The following is a 22,674-nucleotide window of genomic DNA, read 5'->3' on the forward strand; positions in this document are numbered from 1 at the left end:
TCATGTGCCTTCCCTCATATACTGACTAAAATACACACTGTATAATCACAGGAAGTAGGCTCACGACACAGCCCTACAACCCTGGGGCAAGATCAACAAAATCAAAGTGCCTCCGTCTTAGCGGTCTGTCTGTCCTGTTTTCAAAACTTCCAGCGAAGGAAGGCTCCTCGCCCCACCTGGGATAACCCATTCCCCTTAGCTAACTAGGTGTATTGTAAGGAAATTTTCCTAATGCTTAACTTGCCTTTTAAATGAACAGCCTGCATCTACCATCAACATGGAGAAAAGACTGTTCCTATCTTCTCTACAGCAACCTTTTCCATACGTGAAGACTGTTTTCACACCTTCAGTCTCAGTTTCTTTGGTTGGATTAAAGAATACTTATGACCTCTTTTTGGAGTACTTTCTGTCCTCCAGACTCTACCCAGCTACTCCCCACCTTTCTTGGGTGCCCCAACATGGACAGGTACTTCAGGTAAGGCTTTATCACACCTTGGCAACACAGAAATACCACCACACTTCTCACTATGATGAGCGTCTTTTCTGCAGCAATGAGTTAACAGTGCTCAGCTTGTCAGTCTGTACCATTCCTGCCCCAAGATGTTTTATGCAGTAATACCCACTCCCTCCTGTTTGTGCAGCTGACTATTCCTACTTAACTCTAGGTCCTCACCTCCCTTATTTTTCTGAACCATTTATCCTATTTTTCATGATCTGTTTTAACTCAAATCTTGTCTGCCAGTCTGCTGCAGCCCTGTCAGCTTGACAAGCGTTACCTAGATAAACCAAATATTTATTACCTCCATATGAAGACCTACTTCCACATACCGCACAGAAAGCATAATTTCTTACTCTCCCTCCCCCCTCGCCAGTTTGGAGACTTGCCACTTTCAGTTAGGGATTTCCAAGGACATATTCCAATGCCCTAATGAGCTTGAACACACCTCCTGTTATTGTTATTTAAAAAATAATAAAAGCATTTGGTACAAACAGATTTCCTTCTGCTAAAATTCCTCCCTTTCAAATCTAGTTTTAGATTACTCTAACATGTGGAACATTCAAATCTCAACAGCAGTTTTCCAAACACAAAACCATCATATTTTAGCACAGCCCTACAAAATTAGTCACAGAAATGATCAGAAAGTTTTTTCTTTGTTTGTATGGAACTAGAGTTGCCATCACAGTTATTTTGTGACAGAGTCCTCCTTCCTCCTCCTTGAGGCTTTTGTCACATTTCCTGATCAGTGAAGCTCTGTGGTTTTAAAATAATTCAAATTTTTCTCTGAGACCTCCTTTGGTAATTAAGGCATATGGCTTTACAAAAGGAAAGATAAGAAACATTACTAATACAAGTAGTTTAAGTTGCCTTCTTTTTTTTAAACAGCTCTAAACTATTTTAAGCTTCATATACATTATATGCAGTATATGTAATGTTGCTATAGAGATTTAACTAGCATTTTTTCAGGATGTTCTGCAGCTTGTTGCGGGCTTGGCCTCTGAACTAACCACAACCTTTTCAAACTCATGCTGATACAACAAAGTTTTCATAGCGTGTTCCATGCTAAGTTATCTGTATATACAGGCTTGCTACAAAAGTAACCTCTGATTCCTGATAAATCTAGATTAAATACAATTGTGTAAACGTCTCCGATTTAAATGTGGTGGACATGATTTGAATCGATTATAAAAGAAAAAGCACAAACAGTTTTGTCACGTATTTGCAAACAGTATGTGGCATGTCAGTTCGGAAAAAATTCATGTTTAATTGCATCCAGAAGATTACAGTAAAAAAGTGTTGGGGTGAGGGAAAAGGAGCCTTTCCTTTTCATTCTACCATGGAATAGACTGAAAGAGAAACAATTTTGTCATTCAACGATAAAGATAAAAAGTAATCCTTAGCAAGTTTTTGCATTACTGTTGTTTCCAAACTGTTCACTGAAACCAAAACAAAGGGCCAAAACGTGCTTGCCTTGCTCACGAGAATTATCCCACTGAAATCAACAAGACTGACTATGCAAATATGGACAGCAAAGTTTGGCCCCAAATAAACATCCCCATAACTAGGGAAAACACTAATCACCAAAGTGCACTTAACACCAGAGTAGCTACAGTTTCTTTACACATGCACAGTTTGTGCGACACTTTGTACATGAAACTAGCCAATGGAATATAAATAAGTGTGCCGCTTCCTTTTAAATATGAACATTAATAATGAAGCACATTCACATTTTTGCCTTTCAAAGACCTTTTTGAAAAAAAAAAATAAACACGCCTTCCCCAAAGTAACCTGGAACATGTTAAATATAGCACATATGATTGATTCAAAGAACAGTATTAAGGTAGAAGAACTTTCACACAGAAAACTGGTATTTGCTGTATAATTGGAGTGACTTATGAAAATCCCAAGAAAAGACAATCCTCTCACCAGGAGAGGAAGGTAAGAGTTTAGTGTTAATTCAGTTTCTTCTGCAGGGGCTTGTTTTTATCTTCAGCGTTTTCAGGGCTGAAGTCAGTACAGATACCATTAGGAGCAGAAAGAGATGAAGTCTCCAAGCCAGTCTCAGCTCCCATCTGATCAGCATAGAGATAGTCTTCTGCAAAGTGTGGGTGCAATTCAGCAAATCTGTAGAAGTCATCTAAAAAAAAAAATTGTCGTTACACAGAATCAGCTCTTTAAAACAGAAGGACGCTAAATTTGAATACTTACACATATATAATCACATGATCACTATGGAGAAAAATAGCAGCAGTTTACATAACGCTAGCCCCACAGCTTGTTTTAGCTTCTCAGCAGAAGTTTACCACATCCCCAGAGCCAAGATACCACAAAGAGTTATCTAAGACCTCTTAGAACACTTCAGACCAGAGCTTAGCTTGTACTGTGAAGGGGTAAACAGGTCAGATTTTCATTAAAATGCATGAGGAGCACCACAGGCCCTGACATAGCATCTCACTGTTTACTGGGGGAAGGGCAGAGGTTCCCCCAGCTGAGAAACAAGGAGCAGCAAGAGTAGTCACTTCTTAAAACCTGGGAAGTCTCTTGCAAACATGCCCTTTAAAGCTTTGCTCTCATAATTCTCTTCAACCTAACAGCACCTGTTATTGCTGCCTTCCACTTAAAAGATTTCAGCATTTCAAAATTCCTAATATTTTAGATAACAACATTGTGATAAGGTAATTAATTTATAACACATTATGAAAAAAATTATTTTAATGATGGATACTAATAAGACAATAAAAAGTGCAAGATTAGTTCTTGGGAGAGCAGTTACATTTTGTGTGAAAAATCACGCATTGAAGCCTTGTCACAATTTGCCCATATGACTGTTTATTCAGACATGGCTTGAATACAAGATACTGTACAGGATCCAAGTCATAAGAAGCTATTCTTATGTTAACTGACGCTGGAAGAGGCTGGATGTGAACATTACCACTAACTCAGTCACCTACAGTGTATCGCACACAGCCCACTCAAATTCACTGTGCTAAGCCAGAGGAGCTCATCACCAGGTGATGCTGTGAGTCCCCTGGGAGCAGCGCAGATGACAGCTGAAGTAGCCTTTCAGAGGAGCGAAGCCCAGTTCCTCCCGGTACAACTGGGCTGGTGTGGAAAAAGGGAACTACCACAGCTTTTCTGCTCCACCACCCTCTTCTGTTTGAGACAGTGTGTTTTTCTCAACATTGCAAAGGGCAAGGGAATGGCGCTTGGCTCACAGGGGCACTGAAGTTGTAGGTCAACCCTGCCTCTGAACTGTTGCAAAGGGATAGGTGGGGACAATACAGTAAACGTAACTTCATCCTTCCACAAACAAAGAAGTGGGTATCCTTTATCTGCAGCCTATATGAATCTAAAGTATTTTGGACCCTGTAGCGTCCAAAGCTGATAATGTTCAGGCCATGAAAACCAACACTATCATCTATGCTGAAAAACCTGTAGGTATAACAGGCTGATTGATCATGTAAATGATAAAGCCTTTGGAACAGGGGGAAAATCTTAAACACTGAAAATGCATACAGCAAAAATTTTTCTGTTGATAATATTTAATGCAAGTTCAACTCTTAATAATCTCATAGCATAGAACGTGATGTGTCTCACCTTTTTCAACAAGGAAACATAAAACATTATTTTATATTTAAAATATTTAACAGTGCTAGTAGCTGCAATAATACATTAGAAACACCTGAGTGCAAACTGATTCATCAGAATCAAAACAGTTAAGCACATTCAGTGAACCCATAATCTTTCTGCAGCTAACAAGGAGAGAGCAATCGGCTATCCGCCTTAACTGGCTCTGGCCTGCAGCAGGAACATGAAAGCATTCCCTTTTTTCACATGGATGCTTTAAACAACACATGTGTGCATCATATTAGTGATCATGAAAAAATAGGCTTTTTTTGGGAAAGGTCATCGCGATAGTTAGCCCAACTAAGGTAAGACAAGTCAAAAAATTTCTACTAACAGTACCAAAGATGCTCTTACAATCACATTGAGCATAATACTTTCTGCATGAGAAACAAGAATATTTACTGTAGATGCCATTGTAAGTAATTCTTCAAAAATCTACTGTATCTTTTCAGAAAATAAGTTCAGAAAATCCCTTGAAGCAGTTGTTCACACAAGTACGACAGTCTATATCCAGCTCAGCATCCCGACAACGTTACCAGGATCCATCCCTCAATGTTTTATCAGCACTGGATCCAAATTAAAAACCCCACATTCCAGGGAGGACTGAATTGAACAGGATAATGTTTCTGATAGATCTGAGTAAGCAGACATTTTGGGTCTTGGTGAAACAAGTCCTGAAGATATTAAGGAATATTTATCAAAGTTGTAAACAGCAAAGCCCAAAGAAAAGTGCTTGGGATCCTATTTGCCTCATCAGAAATGTGAGACAAGGTGATGTAGGAAGAATGAGCTATTCCAGTATTACTTCTAATCACAGGTCTCATCCTGGAGCTCAAGCTTAAAGCAACTGTGAAGCATTAGACTGAAGAAGATCACCGTAGTCATTTACTTGGGAAAAAAAGTAATTTTGCCTCCTACCCCTACTAAAAGGAAAGAGACCAAAGAAGGAAGGAACCCAAAGTGGAGTTATTCAGGACTGCTGTCTATACTATTGCATTAAATATGCATATGTACAAGAACTTCGAGGTTTTTCTCCTGCCTTTGCAATACCCTCCCCTCTACTTGATGCTCCTGATGGAAGCCGTGAGTTCATGAAGCTCCATTTTTGTTCCCCCTCAGCTACAAGTTACTTTAGTGTACAGGAACTTAATAGGATAATCCTGTAGTTAATACAGGTAAGGATACTACATTTTTAAAGAACAAATAATTCTTCCTTCTCTGAATGTTCATCCATATGGATAATCACAATACTTCCAATCCCCTTTCTTCTTGTTACCAGCAAGCAAGGCAGAGTCTTCAGAACACTTTCAAATTCATCACTTGTGTATCAAGAGCAGGTGGACAGTTCCCTAGAATTTGCAATGCCCACCTACAGAACCTATTCAAACTCTCCAGAATTGTGTCTTAAGACTGAGAAATCTTGCCTCTCTCTATGGTCAAAGGATGAGCTTTGGAATCAAGGTGCACCTAAACAGTTACACCAACAGCATACTGCTTAAGAGAACCGAAACAATACACGAATCTTTGGCAACTAGTATGTTTTCAAACATGCAACTAAAATCCAGACTTCTAACAATTCAGATCCAACATTATCAATGTAATTATAAAAATCTCAATTTTGCTATTGTTTGTGCTGATTACCTGCAACCTGAGCTTTTCCTTTGGGATGAGATCACGGGCTTCAAGGACTCTGCTATACATGCAGCACTTCAGGTTTGATACTTCGGATACTTTATTTTTTTGTTCTTACAAGTAAAACTGAAGACTTAATATTCCTGCTTCACATTCTAGCACCCTAGAAAGAAGGAGCTTTTGAGCAGACCCCTCTGCTGTGTGTATCCAAAGTAAAGTCAGTACTCTTCTGCCAGATACAAAGTTTTGATTTCTCGGAACTTGTCCAGACAATGCCTTCAGAAAAGGTGTAGTTTGCAAATTTTCCACCTCACCTTTCTCAGTATTTAAGTGCAACAAATTAAGTGTGTGGAAGGTTGCACATATTCTCAGGAAAAGCAAGAGATTGAATATTTATGGCAAGAACTTTCAAGATAGAAATGCAATACCAAAAGCTTATCTTCTAATTCTCTACCACAATAAATTGGACATTTATTCTTACTATTAAGCTTTCAGACACATTAAAATCTCAGTGCAATGTTTATAATATAAATTGAGCACTTCTCTCAGAAGAAGATTCAAGAAAAGTTTCAAAGAAGGGATGTAAACATCATCCTACTTTGCATAGCCTTACAAAAGACTAAACTTGACTGCAGGAAATAGAATAGTGAAAATGAGAGCTAAGCACTTCAGTGGCCACTGCTGGGGCCCAGTGGTCCAGATTTCCTTGTGATAGGAACACACCACAACCACCCAGGGGTAAAGTGCAGATTTCAATGCAACTAAGTACTATTAAAGATAGATATTACAATACAAATTCTTTGGTAACTCATATAAACTGGTCTGAGTTCACTTGTACACAATTTCAAATTTACCTATTCTCAAACAATAAAGTGTGCCAAAATTGGAGTTCTGCTAGGCTTACCAGCTTAGATTCTGTGCTGGTATTTTTGAAGCTGGTGATGGAGGGTGTGGGAAGGGGAAGAAGAACTGGGACACCACCCAAATGAGTTGGGAAACAACAAGGAGCAAGAGAGATAGGCAGTAACATAGAATGGACATGGAAATGCTAGGCCATGACAGACGAGAGGTACAGAAAGGAAAGGCGTAGTACAGCAGGAATGAAGAAGGAAAGACGTAACAGTCAGGAAAAGGGGAGAGCAGTGGCAACGATTCTCATTCCAATAACTAAAATAGTTCTGTAGTTGAAGCTTTACATATATATTGTATGACTGAAACACGGGGATTACTAGTGTAGAAACTGCAATTTACTAACACCTATGTCTTAACTTGTAAGATTTTTTACAAATGAAATACATACTCATTATCCTGAAGGAAAACCACTAAAACAGGGCATGTCATAAGCACTTCTACTGGAGATACGTGATATGTTGGCTATCAACAACTCAGCTCATATTTAAATGATAGAACTAAATTTAGGGCCTTACTGCATAAAACATGAAGAATCTGGGGTAACGCACAAGTACTTTGATTCCCAGCATAATCTATTCACCCAGATCTCAATTTTTCAAATGCAACTTTCTCGCCTCCATGTCACCTGCATTACAGGCTACATATTGAGCAGCCTGGTTAATACTCCCTCATTTCCCCCTCCCACACTTGTGACTTATTTTCAGACAGGCTGAGAAATTATTATAGAAGTCTTATATCCCCCTATACTTCGGGAGGGCAGAAATAGTGGGGAACAGATACAAGAGACAAAATAACAGGACAGAACTAAGAAAGATTTCTTAAAAATACATATTCACATACACAGAAGTCACAGAACAGAATATGCTAGAAGAGCTAATCCAAGTATTGCCTGACTTGACATGAAAAGGAGAAAACGCTGAAAACATGTAAACATATTTGAAATTACAGGTGAAACAAATATTAAAAAAAAAAATTTACTTTGTCCGCAGTGCTTTTATTATTAAAGTTAACAACTAAAAAGGTGACATTTAAGAAGAATATACCTGGTTTGGTAATCAACACAAGTTCAGACAACTTGGACATTTTATGACATTTCAGATCCACTTAGAATACTTACCATATGTAATCTCTCCTTTTTCTTCTTCATCTACAGCTCTAAAAAGATGCGTAACATTAATTTGTGACACACCCATGGCAGTCTTCAGAATATGAGCTAAATCCACTTCTGTTATAGTTCCATTTTCTGACTGGTACAGCTATGAATCAAGGCAGCAAGAGAAATCATTGCAAAGCTGAATGTTAACTCCTATAAACAGCACCACACTAAGACATTATGCAAAACTTCAGTTTTGCATTGGAAATTCTAAGTTGCTCTCAGATTGATGTGATCTACTATGGATTTCTGGTTACTCTGGGTAAAAGATAGCATTGATTACCAGTTCACCTGTGTATGCTTTCAAAATAAAGCTTGATATATTTGGAAAAAAAAATACCCCTATGTTTACATGCCTAACCACTGGAATTTCAGTGGTATTCAGAGACAAGACTGTTTAACACTAAGATGCCACCTTCAAGTTTACTTTGAGCTTGTTCATTTAGTATGAAAACACAGAGCTGACCAAACAGCACCTGACCATTTCTCTATGCCATTATATAGATCAAATGGAATAAGTAAGGGCAGGCACCTTTCTACTTTTCCCTCAGAAGCAGCAGTAACAGCAGCTATTAGAGGCAGATTTCCCCCAGTATTTGTTGGAACTAAACATTGTTCCTTCCTCCTTTGTCAAATATGTTTGATACTGGCCAAAGGGTAAGAACTATAGATGTGAACACTGAACAATCACAGGAGCCTCATTTCTTTAGGAACATAGTTAGGAGAATAATACAGGTATGCTGAAGAACCTGAAAACAACTTCTCAGAAAATAAGGCTGCCATGTATTAACATGCCATTGAATGTTCTCAGCTCCATGCATTCACTACTGAAGACAGCATCAAGAGTTAGCACTCTTCCATTTCAGCAACTCTGAAGACCATGTGAGTTCAAGGCAAAGGGGGAAGATAAGGCAGGATGCAGCAGTTTGCATGTTGAAACAGTACTATTGAAAGAAATTAATTTAAAAGTAATAAAACAAGGTGTCACATAAACCCACTGGAATAGCAAACATTAAGTATTGCTGCTGTTACTTTCCAAAACAGCCTGTATTAACCATCTATGCTGATCCTACAACAAACCACTGAGGCTAGAACAATATCAGGAGCGCTTCTGGGAAGCATAAAGTCTGGGCAGAGACTGCAGGACCAACACAGAAACGTGGTAAGACTAGGAGGGAAGAAAAATCTTACCAAGAAGATAAAAGTGGGTAAAAAAAAATTAATCTCTATTAACATGTAGGGAAGTTTTAAAATATTGTATTAACTTGAAAAATAAGTTTTGATTGAAACATTATGAAAGTAGTAAGCACAACTCACTAGCCTTTAGTTAAATCAGTACAAAGGACTTCAGGTTTGAGACTCAACGTGCTGAAAATGATTCTAGCAGAGTTCCACAGAGAACAATTTCAAACTGCAAACTTCCATAATTTTACACAATTTAAATTTGCAGTGCATTCCCTCTGAACACGACCTCTTAATCTAACTTTCCATTAATGTTATTTTAAAATTTAATTAAGCATTAAAAGGGCACGTGAAATAAGCTTCTGTTAAGTCTAGTGGCAGTATTAATTTCTAAAAATAAGTAAATGACACAGAGGAAAAGGTTGCTTACCTGAAATGCCAACTGAATTGTTTCCAGAGTTTTGGATGGCTTACAGACAACTGACAGAGCAATGACAAATTCCCGAATGTCAATTATGCCATCTTCATTCTGTGAAGGAAAACCTCACCTCAAAACACTGCAATTTGTCTGAGAACTTTCATAAATAGCTAACAGTGGCTAGAGGTGCAGAATATTCAGAAATATTACTACGTATGCCAATCCAAAAAAAGTCTCACTGAAATGGAGTTACGTCAGGGCAAGAACCCGGGTCATCAAAGCTCTGCAGGCCCTTCTCAGAATCTCAGTCAGAAGTCATAATTCAAAGGCTCTTGGAAGACAGTGCTGCTACGGTCACCCTTCATTTGCCTATGATTTTTACATTAAACCATCTGAATTACTGGGTTGAAATTAAAATTCGAGAACCAGAGGGCAAGGTAGCCTAATTTAAACCCTGAATACATAACATCTGCTCTCTGGTCTAAGAGAGAACACTGTGGACCTATCCACCTCCTGGTCCAAACCGCACCTCATCCAGACAAAGATAATAGTCATTTCCCCATTCTGACTGGTTGCCAGAGGAATGAAAAACTGGCTCATGTGCCACGTTCCCAGGTCCTTCAGGTTTCAGGCATCCTAGAAGAACAAGTGATTTATTTACAAAGTGAATGAAATATCAGCTAATAGGCATTGTATTCAGTTGCAACAAGCAGCAGCAGAGGTTTAGCCTGAACCCATCTTTCTCCTCTTCATATTTTGCATCTAGAAAGAAAATCACTTTTGTCCAGCTGATACTCCTTTTGACTTCTACCTGAAGGAATACTTTATTTAATTGATGATAGGTGCTCTTACCTTACTGAAAGCCAAATGCAGTAGGCAAATACTGTGGTGGAGTGGTCAAAAGCACTCAGCACTGGCCTGAATCAGAGCTCAGTGGATTCAACGGGAACAGAATTAGGCTAAAGCAGAGTTTACCAAAAGTAATACAATTTTTAAACATTATGTTCTTTCTTACCTCATCAAAAAGTGCAAACATATTTTCTAATGTGTGAGAAACTGGAAATTCCAAGTATGCTGAAAATTCTTTAAGATCAACCTTTTCTTTATTCATTTTCATGGCACTTGCAGCATATTTATCAAGATCATCTTCCAGTGTTTCTGGCTTCAGCCTAGAAAGCATATTATTTTTGCACATTTTAAAAATAAACCCAGTTTTAAGAATACAGATTTCAATATAACAAATGAAGCAATGGATGATAATGGTGTAAAACATTACAAAATATGGAATCAGAATTACTAAGCAACTTCATTATAAAATAATATATTTCTGTAATTTTAAGGCTCCTGTTAGCTCTTGAACTGTATTAGAAATTACTGCAAGGGATAGGAGCCCTGACCATAAACTTGTGTCCTTTATTCTACCTTGATTATAAACTGTATGTGTACGCAGTTCAATATGAACCAGAAAAAACAGTCTGGAACTAGCTAATAGATACCAGGCATGGAGAACTAGGTGGGATTTAGGTCACCTGAATATGGCTGTATTGGAGGACAGTAACATAAACCAATTACGTTTCCAAATTTACTAATGTCACTGAACAGGAAAGACCTGATGCATCTTGCCTAGAAGAAATCAGGGATTACATAATAGCGATTATACTGTTAATCCTGTTAGTCAGTCCTCATTTTTCACATTCAGTCTGGAGTTGGATACCATTATGAGGTTACCCAAAGTTATACTGTTAATACAACTACAGAAATTCCCTCAGTCCTTCTGATTGCAAAACCAGATTTTGACTGATGAATGAACAGCCTTGTATTTATGCAGATATCTACTGCATGGTTGTTGGTTTGGGTTTGCTTTTTGTTCTGTTGTGGGTGGGGGTTTTTGGGGTTTTTTTTTTGGTGTGTCCCCCCACCCCAAGTCAAGCTTCCTGTTTTTGCTTTGCAAAAAAAAAAAGTCTTACTATGAATATAATAAATGGTGCTGCGAGTATGTGAGGAAAAGTAAATTCCCTCCCTAATACAACAACATCAACCAAATCTTGATCAGTAGGTTCCTTCTGAACTGATTTAGTCTCACGCAGGCATCCAAGCTTTCTAGTCTGAAGACAAAAGAAGCCAATAAAGTCTTCTACAATATCCTTCTGCAGTTGCCTGTCTTGCTGTTTGCTGCTGCAGGCAAGGAAAAGCACTTATTTACAGAGCTCACAAGCTCACACCAGGGTTGTTGCCAGACTGCAGCTGGGATGCCTCAGCAGCTTCCACTCAGTGACAAGAGTGAATAAAATACTTAATATCAGCATTCTCAGGAGCGACTGAAAAAAGATAAGAGCATTTCTAATAGGAAGATTATCTGATACATCAGCTCCAGACCTTGATCGCTTGCCAAAATGAGCCTTTCTAAAAATCACTGCTTTTAGTGAAAATACAACTACTATGCTGTCTGGCGTCACCCAAACTGACTTACTGAAAGTGTACTAACTAAACACCACCAAGCCCTGTATTTCTGAATTATGACACCTGAACATGCAAGAATTATTCTAGAAACCCATGGTCCCTACAGAACATATGTTCTCCATCCTGGCATTAAAGCACCCATCTTGTTTTGGTCCTAGACAGTATAGAAAGAGCAGCAAAACACTCCCCTGCAAACATTTGCTTTCCATCAAGTAGAAAAGTATCAAGAACAATGATGAAGGAATCCATGGAGGATTTAAGACACACACAGAACTCAGCTTCTCACATGCAAGATTACATGTAAGAGGTGTCCACAGATAATACATCCCCACTGCAGAAGCCGAAATGGATTTTAACTGTGGGATAAGGACAGCTGGCATCCGACTCCTCCCTTGAGATAAGCTGCTACTGACACAGAATACGCAGTCTAACATCTGTCTCTAAATCAGAGAGATTTGATTTGCAGTGAATCAACTCAAAATTCACCTTCTAGAACTTAGGGAGTACTTGTTTGGTGAGTAGTATTTGAGACTTGTAAGATCTCCTCTTCACCAGTTGATTAAGTACGAAAAGCTAAAAAGTTTGAAGGCAAAACCTTGTACAGAAAGTAGCATGACCTACCACGAATCTTACAGGCATCTTGTGGTTTGGGTTTTGTAAATATACAAAGAGATGTCAGTGAGCCAATGTCAAAAAGAGTACGTGGATCAGTGAGGCAAACTTACTGCTTCAGCTTGAGTACGACTGCATTGTACTTCTGGCAATCCAAGGTGTGCTCACTTCACTCTAGTCCTTTCAGAATCAGAAAGTAACTGATGTGTGGATGATCATGACCTACTATGCTGAAGTCTTTTGAAGCCAAGTGTTCCAAATCCCACAATAGGTTCTGAACCAATGTGAAATGGTTTGAACGTCTCAATTCCTTTAAAATCATTACTTTTATCCCATTGGAGGCTATAAAGGCTAGAAAGCCAACAGTGGATGTCTTTGCTCATGAGATCATGCTTGCTTGCCTAATGGCTTCCAAGCAGGATCCGGGCTTTATGATATATAACATTATTTGCTGTAGTGGTGTTTTGCTTCACTTTTTAGGCCAATGCACACTAAAGAGAACAAAAAGTCATTCCTGAATCCCTAAAGATGGAAAGGACGTTTTTCAAGATTAACTGCTCTGAACATTAAATCCTTCACAGCAGACTTCACAAGGAAAACCAGATCCCTGAAGGTAGGGTATTTTCAGCACAATAACCACTATTTTTAGAACGTCTTACCTCCTTAAAGCCAGTTTTAGCTGCATGTGACTATTTGAAAACAAATTCCTTTCTTGCATGCTGGGAACCTGCCAAAAAACCTTCTAGTGTCTCACAGAACTGGAAGTTGCATAAGAACAGCTGGATCTTGTAGCTAGCTACTGTAAACTGCAAGCTCAGAGAAACATGCCCTAGGGCCGAAAAGCACAATACAGTTTTATGTCTGCTGATGTACTTCAGTGCAACTTCTTGTCATAGTGAAGAAAGGATACTGAACACCTGCAAAACGGACCTTTTGAATACTCTGGCATGCCCTGCCTTGATCCACAACGCAGGAGCTAGCATGGTTGGTATTTACTGTGTTAAGGCTGATCCGTGATCACCTCCTGTAATGGACAGTACCACTTTTATCATGAATGCAGACAGACAACATCCTCCAGAGGTTTCTTCTTGTTATAGATGATCTCTGACCACTCTGAAGTCATGGCACCGTTAGCTGTGAGGGGTTATTACTCTGGGGATGCAAAGCCCTGCCTACAGTCTGGAACACCATTTCAGGCACACATGGACAGCAGAAGTTTGCATTGTAGTCTGGATGGTAAAAGCTGTTGAGCAAGAATAGACAGGCACCAGGCCTAGAGGTAATTATCTCCTCCTTGCAAATCTTACAAGCCTATAGAAGTACTGCCTACTGGGATCCTCATGGCCGACTGGGATGAGATAAGATTGGAAAGTAATGGTCAAAATGGAACTTCTATTTAATTCAGGTCTTTCTTACCAAAATACTACGGCTTTTAAGAGACAGCAGAATTGATTCAACACAAGCAGGTTTACTAACACTGACTTTCACTAGGGCCAGGGAGTGCGTAAAGGGGTAAACCGTGCAGGCTTGCTAAGGTTATAGAACATTCTTCCAGGGCAGACATCACTAGTAGCCATCACATAGGTACAAGACACCAATTATACTCAGGCTCAGGAAAGCAAAGGAGATAGTTAAACATCCAAAAAGAATTCAAAAATAAATTGCTGCCCATTGTTAAAGATAACAATTACTGACTAAGAGTAATCCTACTGAGAAAGCTAAGAAATCTAGAATGCAAGAACAGGGGATTTTTCTGAAAGCTGACCTGAAAAAGATGATTTGGTTCAAACCATACCTTTTAAAAGAAGGGGACATCATCAGCAAAGCCATGCTATCTTTAGTGAGAATTACAAAGAATCTCAAAGAGCCTCAGAGTCTCTGTACTAAATACATTCACTAGATCAAGAGCCTGCCAAACCAAATCACATGCCACAAGTATACACGTAAAATGCATATTCACCATGATCTTGTATTATGTTCTTGCTGTACTTTCTATACTTACTGCTTTTTGAAGCACAAAGCAGAAGCCAACTACCATACTGGAAGAGATGATGTGCCATCCTGTGCTGCCTAGCCTCCAAAAAAAATTTAGAGAAAAAAAGGATGAAAAATCTCTATTTTTAAAGAATATTTGCCCAGAAGACTTGAAATGAATAAGAAAAATCAGGAAGTAGAAAAGTGACTAAAACAGAAGGATGCAAGAGACATCCACCCTTGCTAGATGTTCCAAATCTTACCTAGGAAGCAAAAGATTTGGGGAAAAAACAGCCAGGAAGCAATTAAGTAAATAATGCAGAAACAGAGTACTGAATGTTAACAAACTAAAGGGTAGACAGAAAGCAAGAGAAAAGAGATCAGTTAAAAAAAAATAAACAAACAAACAACCAAGCACGGGATAAGCAAACAGATGATCTTTAGAAGCCTCATCTAACAAAGCAGAACACAGTCACTAAACAATTTCTGCTTTGGGTTGCAATGTACTATATTTGGTGCCTTTTTTTTATGGAGAGGAGATAGCTGGTTAAAACTGAGATTAATCACAACTAAAAAAAATTAGAAAACCATTTGACTGAAAACTGTGAATTCTCTAAGGAGCTACTGATGGCCTAAAAGGCCACAGTTCCACAAGAAAGGGGAACAACAATTAAGGCTAAGAGATCCTTCTAGTTCAGGGGCAAAGTGAGTGCAGGAATTAGAATGAACAGAAGTTTGAGACAATACGAACAAATCAATTCAAATCAGAACTTAAAGATTTCCTTGCAGGCAACTACCCTAAAGCAACTCATAAAACATCTCAAAAAAAATAGAGATAAGACTTAATTAGACTGTATTAACACTTTCTGAAGAAGATATCCAAAGAGGTCTATAATAATGCACAAAATTTAAACAAGTTTCAATATTTAGAACATGGTAGTAGATCCAGTAAAACTACAAATAGAGAATCACTTTAAACAGTGGGGTAATTAATTGTGGAATAGATCAAAGGAAGCAGAGGATTTACAATGCATGAAAGCTACAATAAATTGCATATAACTTCGTAATCAGCTCATTGGTCAGACACAGATTATCAGGCTCAACAGAAGCCTAACTGCTTGAGGACTAATGAATGCAGAATTTGAGAAGATGAGACTGATCAACTGATCTCATTGATACAGCAGTCATTTTACCACAGAATTCAGCACGAGGCAGCTGAGTTTCAGCCCACTGTGACCTGGCAGCTGTACAGCTGTCTTAACAGAGCCCAAGCTCTTCATCAGATAAGCATGAGAACTCGCTACTGTAGCCATGCAGCTTCTGGACTGGACACCATCCAGCTGAGCACATACTAAGCAAATTTTACAGACAGTGTTAATGAATCCTGAAGATACATAACATGAATAGAAGTAACTCTCCATTGTAGCAAAATGAGGGGTAACTTGATTTCAAAGAATCTAAAACAACAAGAAGTCTGGATTTGCCTTACTATAAAAATTTTGCATTTAAAACTGGATGTTACCTTAAAGGTATGCCATTGCTCAAAAATGAGTATTAAGACTAGATGCAAAATACATTGGATAAAATTTACTGTTCCAGTTATTTAGGGATGTTACTGGATGATCTTAATGCCTTCCTGGCCTCAAAACCTTTGAATAAACAGTAAAATGACTGCATCACCAAATGTGCATTAGAAATGAAGTCATATTACAATCTTCATCCAATTGTGCCAGAAAAAATACCATTGTAATAGCCTTCTTACTGGCACACATCCAAATCAAGACAGGATAACATTTCACCAATGTACAATTGCTCAAACCAGACAGAGAACTTTTGGGTTGTGGGAAACCTCACTCACAAAAGCACATAATTGCTTTAGAGGCAAAACAAAAACCCAGAAAAGCATAATTTGAAAGAACAGCTTTAAATTGAGCAGACAGAAGCCAGAGAATTTAACAAGAGGATTAAACTGAATCCTGGGATTATCAACTGCATAGTAAGAGACATGGGTGGTTGGTTTTTTGTGTGTGTTTGTTTTGTTTGGGTTTTTTTTAGTACTGTACATTCAGAGCCTTTGGAACAAAGCAGGAATCTTTATTTCCCCTTAGAAGTCTCTCCTATTCTACTGGAAGTCTTTTCAGATGAAGGTCCCAACAATGAATTAATATATGCTTGTCATCTGAATGCATTATGTATGCTGGTTTACATTTGTTGTTCTCCAATAGATCTTTCTCTTCTTTTTTTCATTTATGTACACAAGCTGGAAGATGAAGGAAAAATCAGTAAAAAGAAATAAAGTACAGAATGGACACATGAAACTACGCTCTATACTTTCAGGTGAGGAGACAAAAAATGGAAAAGGCTGTTTGTATATTAAAGCAGTTAATAGGCTGTAATTTTAGTTTGCAGTTATTCAATAGGATGAGAGGAGAAACAGGAGAAAAACTTGGAAACAGCAGCAACAAGTCCTACTGTTTATGTGCTTTTTTTCACTGTTTGCTGAAGCTTTCCTGAAAGGTAAAGCCAGAGAGAACTGAAGCTATGAGAACAGAGAACTTTGTACACTGTGTATACAAAGCTACAGTTTCATTAGAAAGTCCATCTAGCAGTAACCTACTCAAAATATCAACCACTTCTTTGTGCTTCTTGGGAAAGGGTGACCCCTCTGCCCTCACTATTATGATGTTAATCCAGTCACAAAACTGCTATGGCAGCACTGTTCTCCCTTCATAGATGTCGCAGGAAAGGGCAATTGACTGTTAACTCTATTAAGTGTTAGGAATCCCACAGTACTCCTAATACTCTTCAGGAGGAGTCTTTCTAGTTCTGTCAGGAACGAACACTTCAGACACACTCTGCTCACCTGTCAGACTGAAAATATGAATTTTACAACCTACTCATTAGGATCTAGAGGTGCTGCTTGCAAGTGGACAATGGTATTGGTTTAATTTTGTATTAGTGTTTCCCCAATTGTAATATGACAACATTCCATATATATTCATAAATGCAATGTTGTTACATGGAGGGAAAACTATATAAACATAGATATGTAATAAAGATGCATCTTACGTATAAATATTGTATATGCTCACCCAAGGCTTCTCACAAGCTTTGCAAATTCCAAAAGACACGTGTCTGAAGGCAGACGAAGTTGTCCTTCAGCCAAAGCTAGCTGACAGTCTTCAAATGTATAGTCTGTTACTGAAACTCCCAACGCCCTTGAATAAACCAAAGAAACACAGTAAGCAAGATAATCTAAGACAACTGACTAGAATCATCACTTTTATTGTAAGAAATCCTGTAAAAATTATGCTCTCTATTCAGAAGAACTATAAGGAAGAGCCCATAAAATAAAGTTCACATGCAAGAAATGAAATATGGTACTCTACCTATTGCAGAACATCTATTTTGACTTTACAAGTACATGAAAATATAAAAGAACACAAGGGGAAAATTAGGCAGTACATAGACTTTCAAATTCCTTAATATTTTCATAGAAGTGAATAACCAGGGTTTACAAATTTAATCTAGAACAAAATTATGTATTAATGTTAAATGTTCATATTATTATTACACTAATGTATTAATAAATCAATAATCATCTGAGCAATACACCTATTACCTTCAGGTAGTATTAAAATTATACAAAAGGCAACATCTATCTATAAAGAATGACTAGAAAAAAGTATAAGAGCAAGTAGAGTTAGACTCCAAGCAAACACGAGTTATTTTTAAGTGTATAACATAAGGCAGAAGAAAAAATACACCCGAGTTTTTATACACCAAACAATTAAGTACTCATTTTTGCTTTACTTCTAACTTGATGCTCTGCAGCAACAGCAACACCAAAAGATACTTCAAGTAAATGCTGATATTGCACCGCATTTGCCATGCCAAAGTTGAGAGAAAGATACTGCAGTTTGGAGAAGGCCTTTAAGAATTCAATGTACAAACATAAGACAATTTAGAAAGCAAGCACTGCTCCATATGAGTTACTCATCTGCCACGTTTTCCATTTTACTTGATTTTACTTATATTAGTATGGAACATTATTTCCTTTTGCAGCCTCTTCTAGTTTGATTAAGTCTTCACAGATTTTTTTTTTCTTGACTTACCTTCATCCTTTTCTTCTACAGGTTTTTCTATTTTACTACTAACCACCTTTTTCATCTGTGAAGTTAATATACAGTAATGGCAAGATTGATGCAAACCCTTGTGGCATGCCGCAGTCATTTTGGCATGCCGCAGTCATTTTGGCTTTGACGAAAACTCTGCATTCAATTCTATGCTTTATTATAGACAGTTTAATCTGTAATGGCAGTTACTTACCATGCAATAACCACATAATTTCTGTTAAGCAGCTTCCTCCCCAGAATCTCGTTACAAGGCCTTTGAATGCCAATGTAAATAACATAAGCCAGTTCTCTTTTATCCACCAATTAATTTGTCAAACTTCAGGAAATCCAATACATTAGTAAGACATGCACTTAACATTAAAGCTACTGATCAGAGTATCTCTGTTGTCTCTAAGGCTAAGAAAGTCAAATGTTCAGGAATAACACCTCACTAACAGATATTTAAGCTCAAAAGTACTAAATATGTTAAAAAATTAGATATTATTTATAAGCTACTAATGAATAAAACAAGGACATACAGAATAGTGATTCTGGATGAACATCTTCCCCCTTGCAAGAAGAAACAAACAAACAGAAAGCAGCAAAAGAAAAAAGCCAACTACACCAAGATGATACAGGTACATAGAAAAGACATCTTAAAATCCTGCAGACTGCTGAAGGCTAGATTGCCTTGTTATGGGTGATCCTAAGCAATTCAATTCAGTTCCTCCAAATTTTTCACTTCTTGATCTGTTCCTGTTTCATCACTCTACTCCTCCTATAAACAATGTCCTAGCAGTATTTGCAAATCAGTAAACTACCTTAATGAAATGGACAAGAGGTTCCTGGGATACCATATCTCATCCCATAGACTTATGGTTAATGTAGTAACAAATGTTGCGTAAAATCCAGATGGAGAACTCCCCTATGCTGTGGGGATTTACATCCATTTCAAAGTTCCACCTGACTTAAAGATCAGGAATTGCATGTCTTCTCAATACTTCCGTTTTATGGTATTCAATATAGCATTGTATTACATGATATGAAGTCATTAGTATTATACAATACAAAATCAATTTTCCTTAGAAGAAAAAGGGGTGGATGAAAGGAGAGTCTACCCTGTCTGTTTAGATTACTTCCTATTCCCTTCTTTAGTACTGTGTACATACTACATCATCCTCAAACTTCCTTGTCAACTGTCAGTGAAGCATCTGATCTCCCAGTGCAGCAAGGACACTATAAAGCAGTACCATCCAGAGGAGCTTAAATAGAAGAATGTGGTAATAACCAAAGATATTGTCCAGCCAGGCACATTACACTAAATTTCATCAGATCTTAAGGCACCAGTAGGTAAAACACACAAGAGATACAGCAACTTACAGATGATCAGCTGAAGCATAGTGCAACTACACAGAAAAGGGGAAGCTGGTTAAAAATAAGTTAAAAGATGAAACTGAAAGGGTAAAGTGTTCATGTGTGGTAGAAGCCAGCACACCATATTAGGGAATCAGGAGAAGCAACAAGACACTTATCAAAAAAGATTCTGAAAGGACAAAAAAATCCAGTATGATGCAGCAACTGATTAAAGGTAGCAATTAGAATAAAAACCTTTTTTTAAAAAACAACAAAAAAATACAACCCATGTTCTCTCAATGCAAACAGAGAAGACAGACAAGTTAAAACAAACATAAGGTGGCAAGCCAAAGCAAGAAACAATAACTTGTTAAAACTAGAAGCTAGAAGCTTTTCAAACACATCAAAAGAAAGATGACTAAGAAAGGTCACGCCACTCAACCTGGGGGAAGGGTAGAAGCCTGACTGACTGCCATCCCAGAATCAATACCAGATTTAAATAACTTATCCTAAATAATGGTCCCCAAACACATTGAAGGAGCCTAACCAAAGAGGAATTTAAAAAAAAAAAACCAAAAATAAAAAAACCCACCCAATGACACCCCCCCAAAAAACCCCCCAAAAAAACCCCAAACAAAACAACAAATACAAAACCCAAACAACAAGCAACCAAAACCAAACCTATGATACAGAACAAATTCCAAACAAAAGTGGGGATCATTTCAGACTCAGCCAAACCGTGATGGGAAAATACAACCTGCATTTTCTTATAGCTGTGTGCACCCCTTACAGAAGGAACGGTATTTGGGCCAGACTTACAGTGCGCTCAGTACAGGAGAATTCCCACTACAATGAATGCCCGCATGTGTGCCCAGTATCAACACGTACACAGCACAGAAGGATAAAAGCATCTTCTCTTGCTCACCTGTTGGTAATTTTCCAGCCTTTGGACTTCCAAAAAAAAGCAAAGTTAACTGAAGCAGCATGTTTATGTATACATCCAGACTTTCAGAATTACACAGATCAGAAGTAAAGAAGGGGAAGAAACAACTGTTGCTCATAGTAAAGTTCAGTCACAGAATCAACCAAGGCCAGATTAGAATTCAGGGGGCTCTTGAGTTCAGAACATAAATCACAAGCTGTGTAAGGCCAGCAGTTTAACACAAAAGGACCTTAATTTCAGCTCAGAATATTGAAGAAACTGAAACTGGGGAACATAAAGTTCATTATTTGTGCTAAGACTTGTGAATTTTTCAATTTCTTCGAATAAAGACTGACATACTAAAGAGTTCACTTTAAAGGCTGCGTGCAGCTGCAACTCACAGGATTTGCTATGGTTACCAAACTATTCCAAGTTATCATTGGGGCAATCTTTCTCTACTTCAATTCAACTGCTAGGAAAAAAATAAGATCATTTCAATTTGAGGTGTACATTGCAAGCGCAGCCTAGTGTTTTTAATGAACTAGGAATATGCCAGCTTTTCCCCTATCTTCATTTGGAAGCATTTTTTTTTCCTCTTTTTCTTCATACTACCTCTGCTTTCACAGTCAGTTAACGCAAGCCTGGCCTTTTCAACGTTCAGCAGTTTTATATGGCCAGACATGCATGTCTGGCTTGACATACTCTGAGGCTTCTTCTCTCCCTACCTTCCCTGAAATGCTGGCTATTTACCCTTCATGATACAACGCTACATGAAACTCCAAAAAAATAAAACCAAACAAAAACACAAACAAAACCCCAAATGCCTTCTTGCAAACAGTCTTTACACACAACAGCTGTATCTGTTATATCCCTGACTTCTCACACCTAACACTTCTGCAGTCATAATATAAAAATAAACAACTTTCATTTTCTGCATACCAATCCACTACACATGCAAAATTCTGAACATAAACCAAAATGTGACTGCTGTAATATTTTGCAAAGTGAGAGAAAATAGTACAGGCAATATTGTGACATTCTGAACCTACGTTTCAACAAAAACATTTTCAAAATATTTTTCACTGTTAATAAGCAGAACCATGAACTAGTCCAGAAAATATTCCACAGGTTGCTCTACAAAAACCCTTCAAATCAGCTATAACCTTTATAGGGTGCTGATAACATTAAAAGGGTACCAAATTTGGTATTTTACTTCTCTATCAGATGTTTAAGGAAGAGACATACAAAATATGGTGGACAAATAAACCCAGTTTTTACTAGTCATCTGTATAGGAACTTCCTGAACCAGAGACTATTTGTACCAATGTATTTTAGAGTCATTGATACACCAAATTTTTTACGGTATATCTCAGCTCTGATTAATTTTATGCATCTGGTAGTGAATGCCACAATTTTGTACCTATTTTAAAGGGTATTTCCATTTACTTTCAGCTGATCTACCGTTGAGTGTTTTCCATCTCTTCTGCTATGGAAAGTAACAGGACTTTCTATACCATGTATTTCCAGAATACTCATGATTTTACTGACCTTCAAAACAACCCTCCACTTCTCCCCCCCTCCCCCCCCCCCTCCTTTTCTTTCTTTCATTCCCAAGCTGAAGAGTTTTCACCTATTTAGTTTTGGAAGGCCAGGGTAGATATAGCCCCTTTTCCCTTCTTGGACTGCTCCAACTTTTATGACACACTCCAAGCAAACGAAGGTCTAGTTGTAAGGGTCTGGAGTTCACATCAAAAATACAGTATCTCATGGTGGTTTAATTCTGAGACAGAAAAAGAAGCTGCTAACAGCCGCATT

General features: G+C 37.9%; 1 protein-coding gene across 1 annotated transcript in view; it reads right to left on the bottom strand.

Moving 5' to 3' along the window:
* Nucleotides 1–1,732: 1,732 nt before the first annotated feature.
* The window catches only part of LPCAT1 (lysophosphatidylcholine acyltransferase 1), a 61,024-nt gene continuing 40,082 nt past the window's right edge, over nucleotides 1,733–22,674 (bottom strand). Inside the window, exons 10-14 of the mRNA XM_075084458.1 lie at nucleotides 17,562–17,687; nucleotides 10,439–10,592; nucleotides 9,436–9,534; nucleotides 7,788–7,926; nucleotides 1,733–2,636 (exon numbers count right to left, since the gene is read on the bottom strand). Of these exons, the coding sequence (XP_074940559.1) occupies nucleotides 2,452–2,636; nucleotides 7,788–7,926; nucleotides 9,436–9,534; nucleotides 10,439–10,592; nucleotides 17,562–17,687 (703 nt within the window). The 3' untranslated portion in view covers nucleotides 1,733–2,451. The remainder of the gene's footprint in view (nucleotides 2,637–7,787; nucleotides 7,927–9,435; nucleotides 9,535–10,438; nucleotides 10,593–17,561; nucleotides 17,688–22,674) is intronic.

Source organism: Phalacrocorax aristotelis, chromosome 2 (assembly GCF_949628215.1).
Source record: "Phalacrocorax aristotelis chromosome 2, bGulAri2.1, whole genome shotgun sequence".
NCBI classification, from domain to species: Eukaryota; Metazoa; Chordata; class Aves; order Suliformes; family Phalacrocoracidae; genus Phalacrocorax; species Phalacrocorax aristotelis.